We start from the raw sequence: 17,120 nt of genomic DNA on the forward strand, positions 1-17,120 counted from the left end.
TCAAGTGTGACCTCACCTTAACTTGATTACATCCGCAAAGACCCTAATTCCACGTAAGGTCACGTTCATGAGGACCAGGCATTAGGACTTCAGCACATGTCTCTGAGGGACACAGTGCAACCCACCACTTAGGCAGGACCTGTTTCCATTTACAGAGAATTTTAAGGACATGTAAATTGCCCCCCAAAACCCCCAGATTAAACCTTGGTGGTGATAGACTACCATCCTCATGAGAGAACATTCTAGACTGCTACTGGCCACCTGAGGCTCTTGATGCCTTGAATATAGCTGGTGTGAACCAAGAAGTGCTTCATTCTAACACATCAGGTTTGGAAGTCCCAGTACAAAAAAAAAAAAAAAGAGTGTAAAATAATCTCTTTAACATATTTCTATACTGATGCTATGTTAAAATGATAATGTTTTGGTCCTGTTGGGTTTCATAAAATCTCTTATTAAAATATTTTTAAGACCTAAAGGTTACCTGCAATTACCATTCCAGACTACAGAGAAAAATTCAAGATAAGAATGGACAGAAAAAGGGAGTGTGGGTTAAGGTGGAGCGTGAAATACAACACAGATGACAGTACACAGCTAATAGGGGCCTAGTATATAGAAGGTGTTCAATTAACATTTACTCCCTTTCCCTTCCCCATGAGTGCTGGGCTTGTTGTGGGATGTGTCTCCGGGCCAGTGATTAGGAAAGACTTGCTCCATAAGTGGCTACGTGAGCTGGCTCTTCATTGCAGTTGTTGGGGTTACAGTAGAAGATTATCATGGCCAATAATCATAATGTTTCAGCATCATGCTAATGTGTATTTCTCCCCATTGCTCTGTGAGGTGAGAAGTGTGTGGCTGTCCCTAGTTTATAGATGGAGACACTGGAGCCAGCCCCAAGATGCAAGGCAACTTGCCTAAGGTCATTTTATGGTTGGTGAAGGAACTGGCTTTTTGGGGTGGCTCCAGGAGGAATAGGGGTGAGGAGCCTCTTGCCTGGTGACTGAGCTCTACCCCAAACCTCTCTCTCTCTCCTCCTTCTCCTTGTGGAGCATCCTAACCTGACCTGAGGCCTTCAAAAGTCTCATTCCTGTCTGCAATGCCCTGTGGATGCCTGTGGGTCTGGGTACATCTTTACGAGCTGCAGAGACCAGGGCCAGAAATGCCCTAACTGGGAAGGGCCACGGGGAGCCACCCTGGAGTTCTCAGTGCCTGTGAGGTCAGGCAGGTGATGGACATGAGAGAGGGGTCCAGCCACCAGGCCTGGCCAACTGCCACTGAGTGGGAACATGTTTAAAATTTTGTGAATAGGAAGGAAGTGGTGTCCTGTAAGATGTTTATGGTGTCCCTTATCTGGCTGGTGGGATGGGGTTAATGCATGAGCTGGATGGATGAATGAGTGACTGCACAAATTAGCTAATGAGTGCATGAGTCAATGAACAAGCTAGTGAATAGGTAAAAGAGTGAATGAGCCAAAGACCATAAACAAACAAATGAGTGCAACTGAAGATTTTCAGGAAGAGATCACTTAGAAGATAAAATCAGTCCATCCAAAACTGAGCTCTGACCCCCGCCACACACAGACCTTTGGATGGCAGCTCTGTCCCAAAACCTTGGCTCCCCCCTCTCTCTCACACCCATACTTGATCCAGCAGCAGGGGTTTGCATCTCCTTTAAATAATATATCCCATGGGGTGCCTGGGTGGCTCAGTGGTTGAGCATCTGCCTTTGGCTCAGGGTGTGATCCTGGGGACCCGGGATCAAGTCCCACATCGGGCTCCCTGCATGGAGCCTGCTTCTCCCTCTGCCTGTGTCTCTGCCTCTCTCATGAATGAATGAACAAAATCTTTGAAAATAAATAAATAAATAAATAAATAAATAAATAAATAAATAAATAAAAAATATCCCAAATCAGCATCATTGCTAGGCTGGACCAGTCATCTCCCTGTTCCTGCCCTGGCCTTCCACCATCTGTTCCCCCCACAGCTGCCACGGTATGCTTGTGAGCACCTGAGTCAGGTGCTATCCATCCCTCCTCTGTTCAAGCCTCCTTGCTTCCCCTCACATTTAGAGCAAAAGCAAAAAAAGCCCAGGTCTCCCCCATAGCCCATAAAGCCCTGCTTATTCCACACTGTCCCTTCCCTGTCCTTACCAACTCCTCTCCCTCTCAACCACTCCAGCCATACTGGTTTCCTGATGCTATTCCCTGAATATGCCAGGCAGGCATATTTCTGCCTCAGGACCTTAGCTCTTACTGTTAACTCTGCCTATAATATTGAGATGACTTATGTCAACACCTTCACCTTGACCACCTGATTTAATATGGCAGCCTGCCCCCTGGTCCCTCCTGGGGCTCCCCATCCCCTTACACTATTTATTCTTTTTTCCAAAGTACTGTGCACCTTCTGTCACACTATTAATTTACTTTTTTTATTATATTTGCTGTCTCTCCCCAAATGGAGATTAAGCCCACAAAAGCAGGGCTCTGTCTGTTAACTAGTGAATCTTGAACATCTGGAATAGAGTCTCACACGCAGTAGATGTTCTGCAAGTAAAAGTATATGCAGGTAGATTCCCTGGTGGCTCATTCCCTGGTAAAGTGTCCATGGAAACTAGGGTCCTATTCACACCTCTTCCTGGAGGCCTGCCAAGCATGCACCATGCAGCTCTGCTGCTTGCCCCTTTACTAAGGGTCCTGAGCTCCTTCCTCATCCCCCCTGTGGCATGACCCCCAGAATCATCAGATGTGGCCAAGAGAGGGGGACACAGAAAGTTGGTCCATCCGTGGAGAGCCATCTGCCTCCCCACTGACATCCAGAGCTCTCATTGGTTGTTTCCAAAATGTGATTTTCACCTTCTCATAAGCTCCATCTCTGGAAAGCTAAGCCCTGGATCATGATGATTCCCTCGGGCCAGAGGGCTCGCCAGGGAAGCTAATGGATCCCCTGGCGAGATTCTGTGCCTGGGCCACATATCAGTTAATTTCCTCCAGAGGAACACCCTGACATTCTCCATCCTTTCCTTGGCAGGGTCTCCCTTCGCCCGAGCCAGCATTAAAAGTGCCAAGCTGGAAAACTCGACTTTTTTTCACAAAAAGGAGAGGAGGATGCGTTTCTACATCCGCCGCATGGTCAAAACTCAGGCCTTCTACTGGACTGTGCTCAGTCTGGTAGCCCTCAACACGCTGTGTGTTGCTATTGTTCACTACAACCAGCCCGAGTGGCTCTCCGACTTCCTCTGTGAGTACCACCGGCCCCTGCCCCCACTGGCTCCTTGATCCCTTCCTCACACCTTTCTCCCAATTCTCCCTCTCTGGTGGTACGTCTTTCTTCCTTGGCTCTTGTTGAATCTGCCCGTTCATGTGGGTGTGTCTGCAACTGCCACCACAGCAACAGAGCCCAACTTCTTTGGGCCTGGGGGCTGGAAGCTGGAATTCAGGTCACCAAATACTACTGTGATGCTTTTTAAAGAGAGAAGTATGGGGGCGTTGGAAAAGAAACATAAAGGGATAGAGACCACAGGACAGCCAGACTGAGACAGAAACGCCCATGTAATTAATAGGTGTATCTCTGAGGATGTTAAAATAAGTATTTTACAGTTGAGAGATGGGAATGCTTTAGGAACAAAGAGTGGCGCTTATGTTGTCCCCATTTTCTCTGCTTATTTCTGACACTCCCTGCTTTTCCCCTCTTCTTTCAAATCTCCTGCTTTTTATCCCTTTCCTTTCTTGATATTTTTCACTTTCTTAAGTATGGGATTCATTTCTAGAAGATCACCTCCAACAAGTGTGAGAACATCCTGCTCCCTCATTGGGTACCAGGACCCCCAAGGCTTTGCCCTTCTGGGCCTATTCCAGGATTCCAGGAGCTAGCATGAGATACTATCAAAATTGATGGCCAGGTGGGGATGAGGAGCAGCAGTGAAAGGTGAGGAGGATTTAAAAAATAAAGAGCTCTGAGGAACCAACAAGAGTAGTGTCTGGGCAGTGACGAAGGCAAGTCCATACCCTGGCTTTGGCTTGTGGGCCCTGCAGGAGGATTTCCCTAAACCTTTTTGCCTGTTGGCTGCCCTCCGCCTGCATGTACTAGTTTGTCTGACTTAGGTCTCTAGCTTTTTTCCCCTTCTGACCTGGTTCAGAACTGACCCAGACAGCCACTAGAGAGAGTCAAGTCTTCAGCCTAGAGAGACCCAGAAGCCTGGTCCAGGTCATGGTTTCTTTGTAACCCTCATTGTTCTCAGTCACATTGGTTGACCCCTCAGGACACCCCCCAGGGGCCAGCTCTCCTTCTGAGAGCCCTAACCTAGTTCCAACCTTAGTAATTGTATTTGGTCCCCCTGGAGTCTTACAAATGAGGATTCTTTACTTTTTGTCTTAACCTCCTCTGTAGTCTATTTTTAATCTCCCATATTCTCCATACTAATCACTTTTCTGTCCTGGTTCAAGCACAGGGGGTTGGGACTTCCTGCCCCAGACCTCTAAATCTGTAAAGGTCCTTTAATTATCCCCAGTTGAGAAAACTGAGACACAGAGAGGTTAAGTAACTTGCCCAGGGTCACACAGCTAGTAAGTGACAAAGCCAGTATTTGAACCTAGAATCCAAGCTATGTCTGATGCCCAGTTCCTTCCCTGGTCACCAGGTGGCCTGGATTCTCAATGCCTGCTCTGCTCCTAATTAATCATGTGACCCTGGACAAGTCACTACCATCATCCCTCAATCGAAAGCATCTTCATTAAAAAAAGAAAGAAAGAAAACATCTTCATTTATAAAGCACCCTTTTATTTTATTTGCCACTAAGAAATAAAGTAGTGCTGCCATCTTAAACTGGGATATGGCAATTTTAAGATACACCCCCCAATCCACAGATGTCAAACTGAAAAAAAAAAAATGTTTGTCTTGGAATCAGTGAAGTGTGGCCGCTTCTCGTGGTCTCGAACTTCTCATCTGGAAATTGGAGTCGATGGCCCTGAAAGTTCTTCCAGACGCACAAGTGCTGCAGATAATTCTCTCAGCTCTTGTGCATTGTCAGCTATCAGGTTTCCATGGTAACTGGGAAGCAAGCATCTCAGGAAATCTTGAGTTCTCCCAGAGTTGTTTCTGGTGGTTCTTAGAATACCCCAGATGTTATAGACAGTTTTCCCCTCATTGATATTTTGGCCTGGCAATCCTGGAGACCCTGGTTTCCTTCAGATACTAGGAGCTCCCTGGAGTCCAAAAACCTAAGAGGAAGTTTTGGTCAGAAATGAGTGTGAAGGACCTTGATGGTTCAGACCATCTCTTAAAAGAACAATATAATAAATGCCCTTGACTTTCAGACAAAATTACCTATGTGACCAAAGTTGGAAGTTCTTGGAAGTTTGGGTCTTCTGTCTTCCTTTCTGTATGTTTTCTCCCCCTCAGAAGCCCTCCTTACCCTCATTCCCATCCACTGGGTGAGAATCCATGCCCTTCCTGATGACTCATCTTCCTACCCCACCAAGAAAGCTCTCTCAGAAAAAGGTCCTGAAATTAGCCATGTCTTTGCTGGATCAAACAAATTACCCATAGGTTACCGCTCCCCAAGGCATTTACACCATTAGGCTTTATCTTGTTCAAGACCTTTTAGACATCAGCAAGACAGAATTTTGCCAGGGGACCTCAGATAGGTTTTCCAAGTTGGAAGAAAAGCTGTACCTTGGATTGGCTGCCCCTGAATCTCCAGCTAAGTCCCTGACCCAAGGATTACTAAAAGGACACCATTATGATTTCTATTTCTATTTTTCCTTTAAAGCCCAAGCATATAAAAGTAGATTAATCATAGTTCTTAGATTATGACACACTGACATCCTGGGGCCATTGTTATTTTGTCAGTTAGCCATTTCGTTTGTTAGTTCATTAGTTTTAGAAACATGGTAAACACCCAGGGACCCACCAGCCAGCACAAAATCTGGGTCCTTGGCCACAACCTGCATCTAGCCCTTCTCTTTGAATCAGGACAAAAACTACAAGGTGGAGAGCCATGGAGCTTTAACCTCACTCCTTTTTAAGATTGGCCAGGGGTCGGTGGTGGGTTGGAGAGTGGGGGACAATTGTTGTTCCTCCCCTTTAACAAAGGAGAAACTGAGGCCTGCAGAAATGAAGCCTTGCATAATCTTTGGCCAAGGCCATCAACAACTGTCCTGTCTCTCTGCCTCCAGAGACCAGAGCAGGACAGGATTGCTATTAATAAGAAAGTCCGTGAAACTACTCCCACCCCACAAACTTAACCTCCTCTTTATTTCCCCCCTCTCCCTTCCAGACTATGCAGAATTCATTTTCTTAGGACTCTTTATGTCCGAAATGTTTATAAAAATGTACGGGCTTGGGACGCGGCCTTACTTCCACTCTTCCTTCAACTGCTTTGACTGTGGGGTAAGTGCTCTGGTTGGTAAACAGTTCATTTCTCCAGCTCTTGCCTAGAATGGCTGATGCCTGGGAACATCCGAAAGGGAACAGTAGGGTCACCCCTGGATGTGAGAGCCTCCGCTGAGTGCAGAATCCCAAATTTTGGATGAGGATACAGAAGTCCCAAGACTTTTAGCCACTGCCAGTCGGAGGGAAATGTGCAGACCCTCTTTCACATGGGGGATTTGGCCATTCACGCTAGGGCTTCACGCAAGAGCAGCTCACAAGAATGCCCTGAGTGGCCTTGTTTGTAATAGTCCCAAACCAAATGACCCAACATCCCTTTGCAGTAGAATGGATAAATAAGTTGTGACATAGCCATATAATGGAATTCTCCACAGCAATGAGAGGGAACCAGCAACAGCCACACCCAACAGCCGGATAAATCCCACCTGCATGATATTGCACAAAAGGAGGCAAACACTGACAGAAAATCAGTCCGTACGGCACGTTTTGCTGGTGGAAATTCAAATAGATCTAAACTCTGTTGGTTAGGAATGATGCTTGATAACTTTAAAAAGGCAAGGACCTGGAAAACATTATGCTAAGTGAAAGAAGCTAGACCCAAAAGGTCACATACTGCATAATTCCATTTATAGGAAATGTCCAGAACAGGCAAATCCATAGAGACCGGAAGCAGATCAGTGGTTGCCAGGGGCTGGGGTGGGGGTGCCGGGGAGTGACTCCTCATTGGGTCAGTCTCTCTTTCAGGAGTGATGAAATTGTTTGGGAACTGAAGAGAGGTAAGGGTCGGTCACACAACGCTGTGAGTGTGCTAAATGCCACTGAGTTGTGTACTTCAAATGGTTAATTTTGTCTTAGGTGAATTTCATGTCAGTTTTTTTTAACGCAAGGAAATGGCTATTACAAAATTCAGGATGGTGGTTATATCTAGGGGTCCCTCGAGGCTTCCAGGGTGTTGACATGTCCTATTTCTTGACAGCGGTGGCAGTTACATGGATATTCACTTTGCAGTTATGCATTTCAGGAATTCTTTGCTCTGCCTGAGCTGCTAATCAATTTTAAGAAAGGGATGAGGAGGGACGCCTGGGTGGCTCGGTGATTGAGCACCAGCCTTAGGCTAAGGGCATGATCCCAGAGTCCTGAGATCAAGTCCCGCACTGGGCTCCTTGCGTGGAGCGTGCTTCTCCCTCTGCCTGTGTCTCTGCCTCTCTCTCCCTCTGTCTCTCCTGAATAAATAAATAAAATCTTAAAAAAAAAAAAAGAAAGAAAGAAAGAAAAGGATGAGGAGAGTCTGAGACCATCACCCTGCTTCCGTTTGGGGGCAGCTTGGTGGGGTTCTTGCAACTTTTGGGGCCAAGGCATGTTTTCAAGGTCCCTGGACACAAGCCCAGGTTCTGTGTTCTAGGTTATCATTGGGAGCATCTTCGAGGTCATCTGGGCCGTCATAAAACCCGGCACATCCTTTGGAATCAGCGTGTTACGAGCCCTCAGGTTATTGCGTATTTTCAAAGTCACAAAGTAAGTCTTTGAAGTCCCCTGGCATCCCAGCAGGGGGCAGGGAAAGGGACCAGGGTGAGGCCACCTCCAGGATGCTGGGAAGTGGGCTCAGCTGGCCCGGCCTCTGTCGGCAGGTACTGGGCATCTCTCAGGAACCTGGTCGTCTCTCTTCTCAACTCCATGAAGTCTATCATCAGCCTGTTGTTCCTCCTTTTCCTGTTCATCGTTGTCTTCGCCCTTTTGGGAATGCAACTCTTTGGCGGCCAGTAAGTGCTCAGCAGATTCCCCAGACTTCTGCTTCCCTGGGGTCAGGTGCCCTCAGACCCAGGCCTGATCCATCCAGAGACCCAGGCTCACCTCCGTCTCGCAGACTGCCCTCCTCATGAACCCCTGGATGCCCAGGGCACTCACCCAGATGCTCCGGGCCCTGGGTACAGTCAGGGTGTCCTTCTAGGGAAGGGATAGGGAATAGAGATGATGGAGATATTGCCCTGGAGAGATTCTAGGGAATAGAGATGATGGAGATGTTACCCTGGAGACTGGATGCTGAGCCAAACCCTCAGAGCACCCCGGGCAGGGCCAGTGTGACATGCCTGTGTCCTCCCCACAGGTTTAACTTTGATGAAGGGACTCCTCCTACCAACTTCGACACTTTTCCAGCAGCAATAATGACGGTGTTTCAGGTATGGTCTTCACCCGGCCCCAGAGGTGGACACCTCTTAGCATCCAAGATAAAAGCACCTGCTCAGTGTATGGGGGATGCCTCTTAGCATCTAAGATAAAAAAGCACCCGCTCAGTGTATGGGGGTAGGGGGGCCCTGGTGAGGGGACCAGGGTGAGGCCACCTCCAGGACGCTGGGAAGTGGGCTTAGCTGGTCTGGCCTGACCGCCCCTCCCCCTGGGGGGGCTTCCTTGAATCCCTCTTTCTCTGCTTTACCTTACCCTCCTGTTTTAAAATGTAGGTTTTATCATTATTCAGGTTTGGTGAGGCCAACAGATCAGTAGATAACTGCCATTGGAAGCTGTTATAAGATAGTTTATTGTACTTGCAGATTCCAAGAGAGGGAGTACAGGGCTCACCACACAGGGCCATACGGAGGAAGCAGCTGGGTGGGTCAGGAGGCAGAGGGAGGGGGGACGTGAGCACAAGCCTTTAACTGTGGTTTCTGCGGGAAGGATTGGAGAGGAAGGGTAAACAGATTTAGAATTGGCTGTTTGAATGATTTCAGTGAGCTCTGGGCATAGGGGCCGTCTCAGGTTGGCTGGTCCCTGCCCTGGAGTCACTGGGGCAGGGGGTTGTTGGCTCTGAGTGTAAGAGCCCAGCCCAGATAGAGGAAGTGGTTTGGGAGTGTGGGCTCTGTATTGGTTGATTTGCATTTGACGAGTGTGCTTGCTCCCCAGCAAGTTGTGTTTACTCTGTAGGAAGTAGGTAGCCCTGACTCCCTCTTGGGTCAGCAAGGATCTCCCCACCACCACCACCAAATGTCAAAGCATCAGAACCCAGGAAATAAAAGACATGATTCCTACACGCACCCTCCCCAGGTTGGCAGGCACCCCGATCCCACATTCTAAAGCAAATAGACCCTGGGTGGTCTTCCTAAACCAGCCCTTGCACCTATGTGGACATATGCCCTGAGGTTTGGGACTGACCTAGCTGTGACCACCAGAGCCTTTCTCGTGCGTTCTGTCTCTTTGGGGTGAGGGGAACAAGAGAGTGTATGGAAAATGTGACTTCACTCCCTCCCCCTCCTGGGAGGGTAATTTCTCAATGAGACCCCTAGACCAGGGTTGGAAAGGGAAACCATCCATGAAGTTCCAGCCCCCACATACATGATTGCTAAGAGTTGTAATCACCAGCCATGTATCTTCAGCACAGGGGGTTTTGTCCAAGAGGGATTCTATCCCCCAAGGACGATTGGAAGTTCTAAAAACATTACTGGTGGCCACAGCTCTGGGGGAGGCGTGCTACAGGCATCTGGCGGGTGGGGGCCAGGGCTGCTGCTCATCCCCCCACAGTGCACAGGACGGCCCCACCAGAGAGAATGACCCGGCCCCAAATGTCAGCAGTGTTGAGGCTGAGAAACCTGCATTAACGGATTGACATTTTTTGGAGTCTTTCACATTTACTTTATCCTTGTGAAAATATTACAAAGGAGGGAAGCTGGATTTTTTTTCAGTGAGCACGCCTGTCCCCTCAGTCCATCCCATAAGCATCAGGGCAACTTGCATTTGCCAGCACCTGCGTCCCTGTGCCTGACAGGCTCTCCGATCACTAGCTCCCACCCTGCCTCCAGGCACAGCCGTCCAGAAGGACCAGTGATTATGTGGCTTAAGCAGCAGAGCTCTGGAGGGCCCACAGGGCTGGTTCCTGGGAAGGACTCTCTTCCTGGTTTACAGATGGCCACCTCCTCACATGGCACAGAGAGAGAGACAGACAGACCCAAGTTCTCTGCTGTCTTTTCTTAGAAAGAAAAGCACTGATCCCATCTTGAGAGACCCACCAACGCGTGACCTCATCTAACCCATCCCCAAACACTGTCACATGGGGGTTCAGAGCTTCAATGAATTTAGGGAGCACAGCTTCATGTATAGCAAATCCCCTTATCACATCAGGGAAGACAGAGTTACAGAAAGATTTGTGACTCCCCCAGGGTCACCTTTTCCTAGAAGCCAGGCTGAGAATCCCTCTGTGCAGGGACGTCCCTTCCCACTCAGAAACGGGCAAGACCCCCCCACCCCCCGCCCCAGAGACCAGGGCCCAGAAGAGCCACTGCGGGCAGGTTCCAGCTCTACAGCTGCGTCTCCGCGGGGCCCGTGGCTGAGAGGGGTTGGCTGTGTGTTTCTCCGTCCCCTTTCAGATCCTGACGGGCGAAGACTGGAACGAGGTCATGTATGACGGTATCAAGTCTCAGGGGGGCGTGCAGGGCGGCATGGTGTTCTCCATCTACTTCATCGTGCTGACGCTCTTCGGGAACTGTATCCTCCGTGGGGAGGGTGGGGGGGCAGGCCTGGGTGGCCGGTGGAGAAGACTGCGGAGGGGGGCGGGGGGGCACAAGGGAGGATCCAGGAGGCCCCGGGAGCCAGGGTCCGAGTGGCGGTGCTTTCCCTGACTCCAGCGCCTGCAGACACCCTCCTGAACGTGTTCTTAGCCATCGCGGTGGATAATTTGGCCAACGCCCAGGAGCTCACCAAGGTGGGGTTGGTGGGAGAATGTTTCTCCCTGCGGCAAAGTTACCACCTGCCCGTGGCAGATCAGGACCAGGCTGGGTGTGGAGGGTGGGGGCAAGGTCAAAGCCTTTGCCCTGGATGCCGCGGGCCCAGGAGGAGGCAGCTCCTCCCCCTGAAACAGACTGTCCCTGACCACAGCGGATTCCACGGCCGAGGAGGTGGGAGGGGGTGAGGCAGCAGGACTGCCACACGAAACAGATGCCAGACTCCACTGGAGTGCCCATCTATAGGGAGTGGACAGCATCAAGGGACCTCCAAGGAGTGGTACAGCCCCCAGGCTAGCAGGCATTGTCACCACCCTAGAGCTGAAAGGATGGGGACAGATGGAGATCAACCTGTGCAGGGTCCGGAGGCTCAAGGTGCGGGCCCATGAGCTTGGGAGCTGGCCGGACTTCACCTCCAAGGGGCAGCAGTAGAGAATGAGATGATGCTCACGGGTGACAGGACTTGCTGCCGTCTCCCCTTTGCAGAAGGGGAAACTGAGGCTCAGAAAGGCAAAGTCACTGGTCCCAGATGGTATGATAATAGCAGCTACTATTTATAGCCTCGCACAGTGCACCTTAGGCACTCAACATGGTTCTTGCTATACAGTAAGTGCTCAATAAAGGGAGCCTGGGGCTAGTAATTAGGTACGACTTGGCCCTAGGGCTTTCATTGGACAGAGCTGGTAAAAGGAAGGGAACCCAGGCCTGGCAAACTCCAGAACCTGAGTTCTTTACCCACTCACCCTGCACCCTGCTGGTTTTCACTAGAGCCCCAGCTGAGCAGGAAAAGATACAAAGTAACAACCGCAGCGGAAGAGACAGCACTTCCTGTTCTCTCCCATTTCACAGGTGGGAAAGCTGAGGTCCAGAGAGGTTAAGTGACCTTGCCACATAGCTAGGGGCTAAAAGGGCAGAGATGTGAGCCCCTCAAAAGAGCAGAAGTGAGAGAAGAGCAGAGGAAATGAAGTCAGGAGAGAATTTGGGAGAGGGGGCTGAGAACCATCCATGGGAGGAGAAGTTATCACTCGTGTCAGTGATGTTGAATTACCCAGGCGAAATTTACAGTCAGATGCCCCTTAGAGCAGCCTTGGACTCCCTGGGACTCGGGTCGGGCTCAGCCAGGCACAGAGGAGGCAGCACTGGTTTTAGTAACACAGCTCACCCGCCCTGGGATAGCCCATAAGCAGGGCCGCTGAGAATGGTCATGCTGGTTGTGCACTGCGCAAAGGAAGCCGGGCACCTTTTTTGCAATTTGACAGGGGGGTATTGGAAAACCGCCCCATTGCATTAAGAGAACATGTGCAGAGTCTTCCTGTCGGCCCAGGAGGGCCACGCCTAGGGCATCCCTCTGCTTCTCGGCCCCATCTCCAGAGAGAGCCTCAAGGTGTCGAACTGAACTGAGCGGACGCTGCCAAACCCTCCATCTGCTGGCCCTGGCAGGAGGGAGAGAGAGTTTCCCGGGGCCCCACTCCGACTGGGGAGAAACGGAAGTCTCTGCTACCCCAAACACACGGCCCCAGGCCTGGTCACTGTGGAGCAGGCTGGCTCCAGGGGCTGATCCAACTGTGTGCTCATCCAAGATCCAGGAGCCCAACCTCAGAGGCTGTCACAGGGCAGAGGGTGCGCCAGGAGGGGTGGGAGTAGCGGAGGGAGAGAGGCAGGATCATCTGCGAAGGATGGACATCCTCCTGCAGACCCAGATTATTTCCTTCATTTATTCTACAAGTATTTCTTAGGCATTTCATATGAGGCAGGGACCCTGCTAAACCCCTGGTGTGTTTTCATCTCCTTCAATCTTCACAGAAAGCAAGGAAGTAAGTTCTCTGAGCCCCACTTCACAGATTGTGTCATTCATCCAAAAAGCATTTATTGAGCACCTACTGTGAGCAGGGCCTGATCTAGGAGCCAAGGACAGGACAGTGAGCAAAATAGGCAGAAATCTCTGCCCTCGTAAGGCTGACATTCAAGGCGAGAAAGATGACAAATTTGTCAGATGGGGAGAAGTACTGGAGAGAAGAGCGAGGGAGAAAAAGTTGGGGAGAGTGAAAATTTTAGGTGAGAATGGTGAGGCCCTGAGACGTGGGGCGACTCACCTGACGTCAACGGTAAGCAGAGGAGCTGGGATTTAAAGCCAGGGGGATCCAGAACCTGCCCTCTTAGCCACGTGCACTGCTGCTTAAACTTGACCTGCTCTTGATAGTCTCCGGGGAGCTTATTGAAGATGCAGGCTCCAGGGCCCAGCCCAGGCTCTCCCACAGGCCTGGGAGTCTGCATTTGCAGGGCAGGTGAGGCAGGTGGTCCAGGGATTGGGCTCCGAGAAATGCAGGGTGAGGTGCCAGGAGGAAGGGAGGCCTTGTGAGAAGAGGTGGCGGGCCGGATCCCACCTCTGTGTTGTCACTGGCAGCGTGTCCTGATGTGACCATTTCCGAGGTGGTAAGGTTGCTGCTTGCCCCAGAGTTCCCCGCGCAGGGGGAGAGGTGCCCTGCCGTAGCATGGCTTTTCTTATTGGTGGGTTCATCTCTGGCCATTTCTTTCTCGTTGCTTTTTCTTTGCTTTTTCTTTGTTGGCTTTTCTGTTTTACGAATGAGGCCCTGCATGAAGGCTGAAGAAGGATTTAAAGCCCCAAAACATCTTTTTCTGTCTGTATTTTTAAAACATCTTCCCCCACCCTCCTCCTCTCTGAACCTAACCGGCTGAGAATATAAGCTCCTCTCCCAGTTCCCCTTCTGGAGGCTGTTGGCAGTGCACGGGATGGGCCATGGGATGCCAGTTTTTTCTGCACGTGGGGGCTAGTCAGGGTGTTTTTTTAAAAGGCCTGGTTCAGAGACCTTAACCCAGAAAGTAAAGTGAGAGGAAAACCTGCATTACTTTCCGGCTCACGGAGACAGGATGCAGAGAACTCTCCATTGTGGGAAAGGAAGGGAGTCTGGCTTTTTTCTTTTAGTTGCCTTCCAGTTGTGTGCTAAAATAGAGTTAACAAGGAGCTGGATGTGGAGGCTGCGCGTAAAGGGGCTAGTAATGCACTTGACCCATGGTGGGCACGTATTCCCATCTGCCGGCCTTGGCTATGGTCGCTTGACCCACCCAGGCCACACCTGCTTCTGAGTGTTTCACATGTTGCCCCTCATTAGCTGTAGGGTCAGAGGTGAGGCCCCAAGGCCGAGTTCACGTTTTGTGAACAGGGACTCCATGTGTCTTTTAGGATGAGCAAGAAGAAGAAGAAGCAGCCAACCAGAAACTTGCTCTACAGAAAGCCAAGGAGGTAGCAGAAGTGAGTCCTCTGTCGGCGGCCAACATGTCCATAGCTGTGTAAGTGCCCCCAACTCCAGAATGCTATCCAGGCTCCTCAGCCTATACCCCCTCCTGGTCAACGATTCGGGGGCCAGGAGCAGTCCCTGACAGGGTTGAGGTACGTCTGTTCTCCCACCCCCTTTTACTTGTTAAATAGTTAATAAGCACCTCCTATGTGTCAAGTATTGTTCTAGCTGCTGCAGAGACAGCATTAACAAGAGGTTAAGGGGTGCAGGGAGAGCTAGGGCTGGGGAGAGTTGGGCTTTTAAATAAAGCTGTCAGGGAAGGCCTCACTGAGAAGGTGATAAGACCTGAAGGAGGTGAGGGAGGAGCCAGGGGGGGATCTGAAGGGAGAGCATACCAGGCAGCAGGAACAGCATATGCAAAGGCCCTGAGGCTGGGATGTGCCTGTTGTATTTAGGGAACTGGAAGGAGGCCACTGTGACTGAAATAGAGGGAGGGAGGGAGGAAAGTGGGAGGAAGTGAAGACAGGTGACAAACATTGTTCAGGGCCTTGTGGGTCACGGGTGGGACTCAGACCTTTGCTCTGAGTCAAGTGGAAGCTATGGAAGGTTCTTGAGCACAGGTAGGACAAGACCTGACTTGGGTGCTCATGGGCACTCTCTGGCAGCTGTCAGGGGAACAGACTGCAGGGAGCATGGGTGGAAGTCTGCGGACTAGGCTCCTGGAAGAAAAAACTTCTTTGGTCCATGCAGAAGGGATAATGGGACTGGAGTAGGGTGGTGGCCCTGGTGGTGGATGTAGCTGAATTCTAGACAGATCAGGAAGGTAGAGTGGACAGAGTCTGCTGGTGAAGCAGAGGCACTGAGGCGCTGAGTGAGATTAAGGTTAATGTGAGATCCGTTGACACTGATACTCCGAATTGTGTCTGTGTCGGGTGTCCCGAGGATTTTGTACACTGTGGGGCAGTGCATCATGTGACGGTGGGGAAGGGGCTTTCTTTGCCAAAGTGGAAGGAGGTGGCTGTGAAAGGGGAGCCCGGGAAAACACATAATCAGGCCAGTGACTTTAGCACAGTCTGTGGAAGACGATGGTCTGTATAAAACAGAAACCCTGGAAAAGTCTGTATACTCCAGGCCGGGCTCCAACCTGGCCAGCTCTCCAGCAGCGGCCCTGTGGGTAAATAGGCACCAGTGGGTAAAGAGGTGCTGCCCCATGACTCCCAAGTGCCCACCCTGGCTCTCTTTGGGGCCAACCAGATCTCTTGTGCCCCAGAATTAAAGGGTCATGCAGGGCCTGTGGGTGATTCCAAAACTCGCTCCAGGCCAGTGTCCACAAGGATCGGCTGTCTCAGAGGTTAAAATATTTTGAACATCAGGGCAACACCTCCCAGGGGGTCATGTGCGACCATTGGTCATGTGCAACGGGAATGCCCACGAGGGCTGAGGATAACCCCCCCCCCCCCATTAGACAAAATATGCAGTCAGAATGAGACACCTACCCAGGTCCAAGGCACTTGCTAGGCCAAGATGTCCAGCCAGGTTGAATTTTCTGCACAGGCTGAGACCAGGTTGGGAGGAGATACCCAGCCAGGCCAAGATACCCCCGTGGGCCGCGATGCCCACTGAGCCAAGACCACCTGGGTGGAGACGCCCAGTGGGCAGAGACTCCCTCCAGGCGGAGGGGCCTGCGCAGGCCTCGGCCCCGCGGTGCTCTAAGCCCTGCGCCCTTCCCTTGCAGGAAGGAGCAACAGAAGAACCAGAAGCCCACCAAGTCGGTGTGGGAGCAGCGCACGAGCGAGATGCGGAAGCAGAACCTGCTGGCCAGCCGGGAGGCCCTGTACAACGAGATGGACCCCGACGAGCGCTGGAAGGCCTCCTACGCCCGGCACCTGCGGCCGGACATGAAGACCCACCTGGACCGGCCTCTGGTGGTCGATCCCCAGGAGAACCGCAACAACAACACCAACAAGAGCCGGGCGGCCGAGCCCACGGTGGACCAGCGCCTCGGCCAGCAGCGCGCCGAGGACTTCCTCAGGAAACAGGCCCGCTACCACGACCGCGCGCGGGACCCCAGTGGCTCGGTGGGCCTGGACCCCCGCAGGCCCTGGGCGGGCAGCCAGGAGGCCGAGCTGAGCCGGGAGGGGCCGTACGGCCGCGAGTCGGACCACCACGCCCGGGAAGGCGGCCCGGAGCAGCCGGGCTTCTGGGAGGGCGAGGCGGAGCGGGCCAAGGCCGCGGACCCCCGCAGGCACGCGCACCGGCCGGCCGGCAGCCGCGAGAGCCGCAGCAGCTCGCCGCGCACCGGCGCCGACGGGGAGCCGCGCCGGCACCGGGCCCACCGCAGGCCGGCCGAGGAGGGCGCGGACGACAAGGCCGAGCGGAGGGCGCGCCACCGCGAGGGCAGCCGGCCGGCGCGGGGCGGCGACGGCGACGGCGACGGGCCCGACGGCGGCGGCGGCGGCGGCGGCGAGCGGAGGCGGCGGCACCGGCACGGGCCCCCGGCCTCGTACGAGGCGGACGCGCGGAGGGAGGACAGGGAGCGGCGGCACCGGAGGAGGAAGTAAGTGCGGGCGACCCCGGCAGGGTGGGGACCGCAGCGGCAGGACGCCGAGGGCCACGGCGGCGCCCCGGGAGCCCTCCCGGCTCTCTGCCGCCCCCTGCGGTAGAGCCCGACGTCACGCGGGGAAGCGCGCCGCGCCGCGGAACCCAGGCGGTCAGGCCGCCGTGGCTGCGGGCGCTCCGTTTCGCGCTTGTGCGTCGCAGGGAAAATCGACGAG

At 52.3% G+C, this 17,120-nt stretch overlaps 1 protein-coding gene across 3 annotated transcripts in view; it reads left to right on the top strand.

Moving 5' to 3' along the window:
* CACNA1A (calcium voltage-gated channel subunit alpha1 A) overlaps window positions 1-17,120 on the top strand; it is a 288,336-nt gene that overhangs the window by 197,653 nt on the left and 73,563 nt on the right. For all 3 annotated transcript variants that reach the window (XM_072721457.1, XM_072721459.1, XM_072721458.1), the window contains 9 exons: window positions 3,024-3,233; window positions 6,271-6,383; window positions 7,786-7,898; window positions 8,012-8,143; window positions 8,488-8,560; window positions 10,736-10,853; window positions 11,003-11,070; window positions 14,292-14,398; window positions 16,082-16,903. In XM_072721457.1, the coding sequence (XP_072577558.1) occupies window positions 3,024-3,233; window positions 6,271-6,383; window positions 7,786-7,898; window positions 8,012-8,143; window positions 8,488-8,560; window positions 10,736-10,853; window positions 11,003-11,070; window positions 14,292-14,398; window positions 16,082-16,903 (1,756 nt within the window). The remainder of the gene's footprint in view (window positions 1-3,023; window positions 3,234-6,270; window positions 6,384-7,785; window positions 7,899-8,011; window positions 8,144-8,487; window positions 8,561-10,735; window positions 10,854-11,002; window positions 11,071-14,291; window positions 14,399-16,081; window positions 16,904-17,120) is intronic.

This window comes from Vulpes vulpes, chromosome 9 (assembly GCF_048418805.1).
Source record: "Vulpes vulpes isolate BD-2025 chromosome 9, VulVul3, whole genome shotgun sequence".
NCBI classification, from domain to species: Eukaryota; Metazoa; Chordata; class Mammalia; order Carnivora; family Canidae; genus Vulpes; species Vulpes vulpes.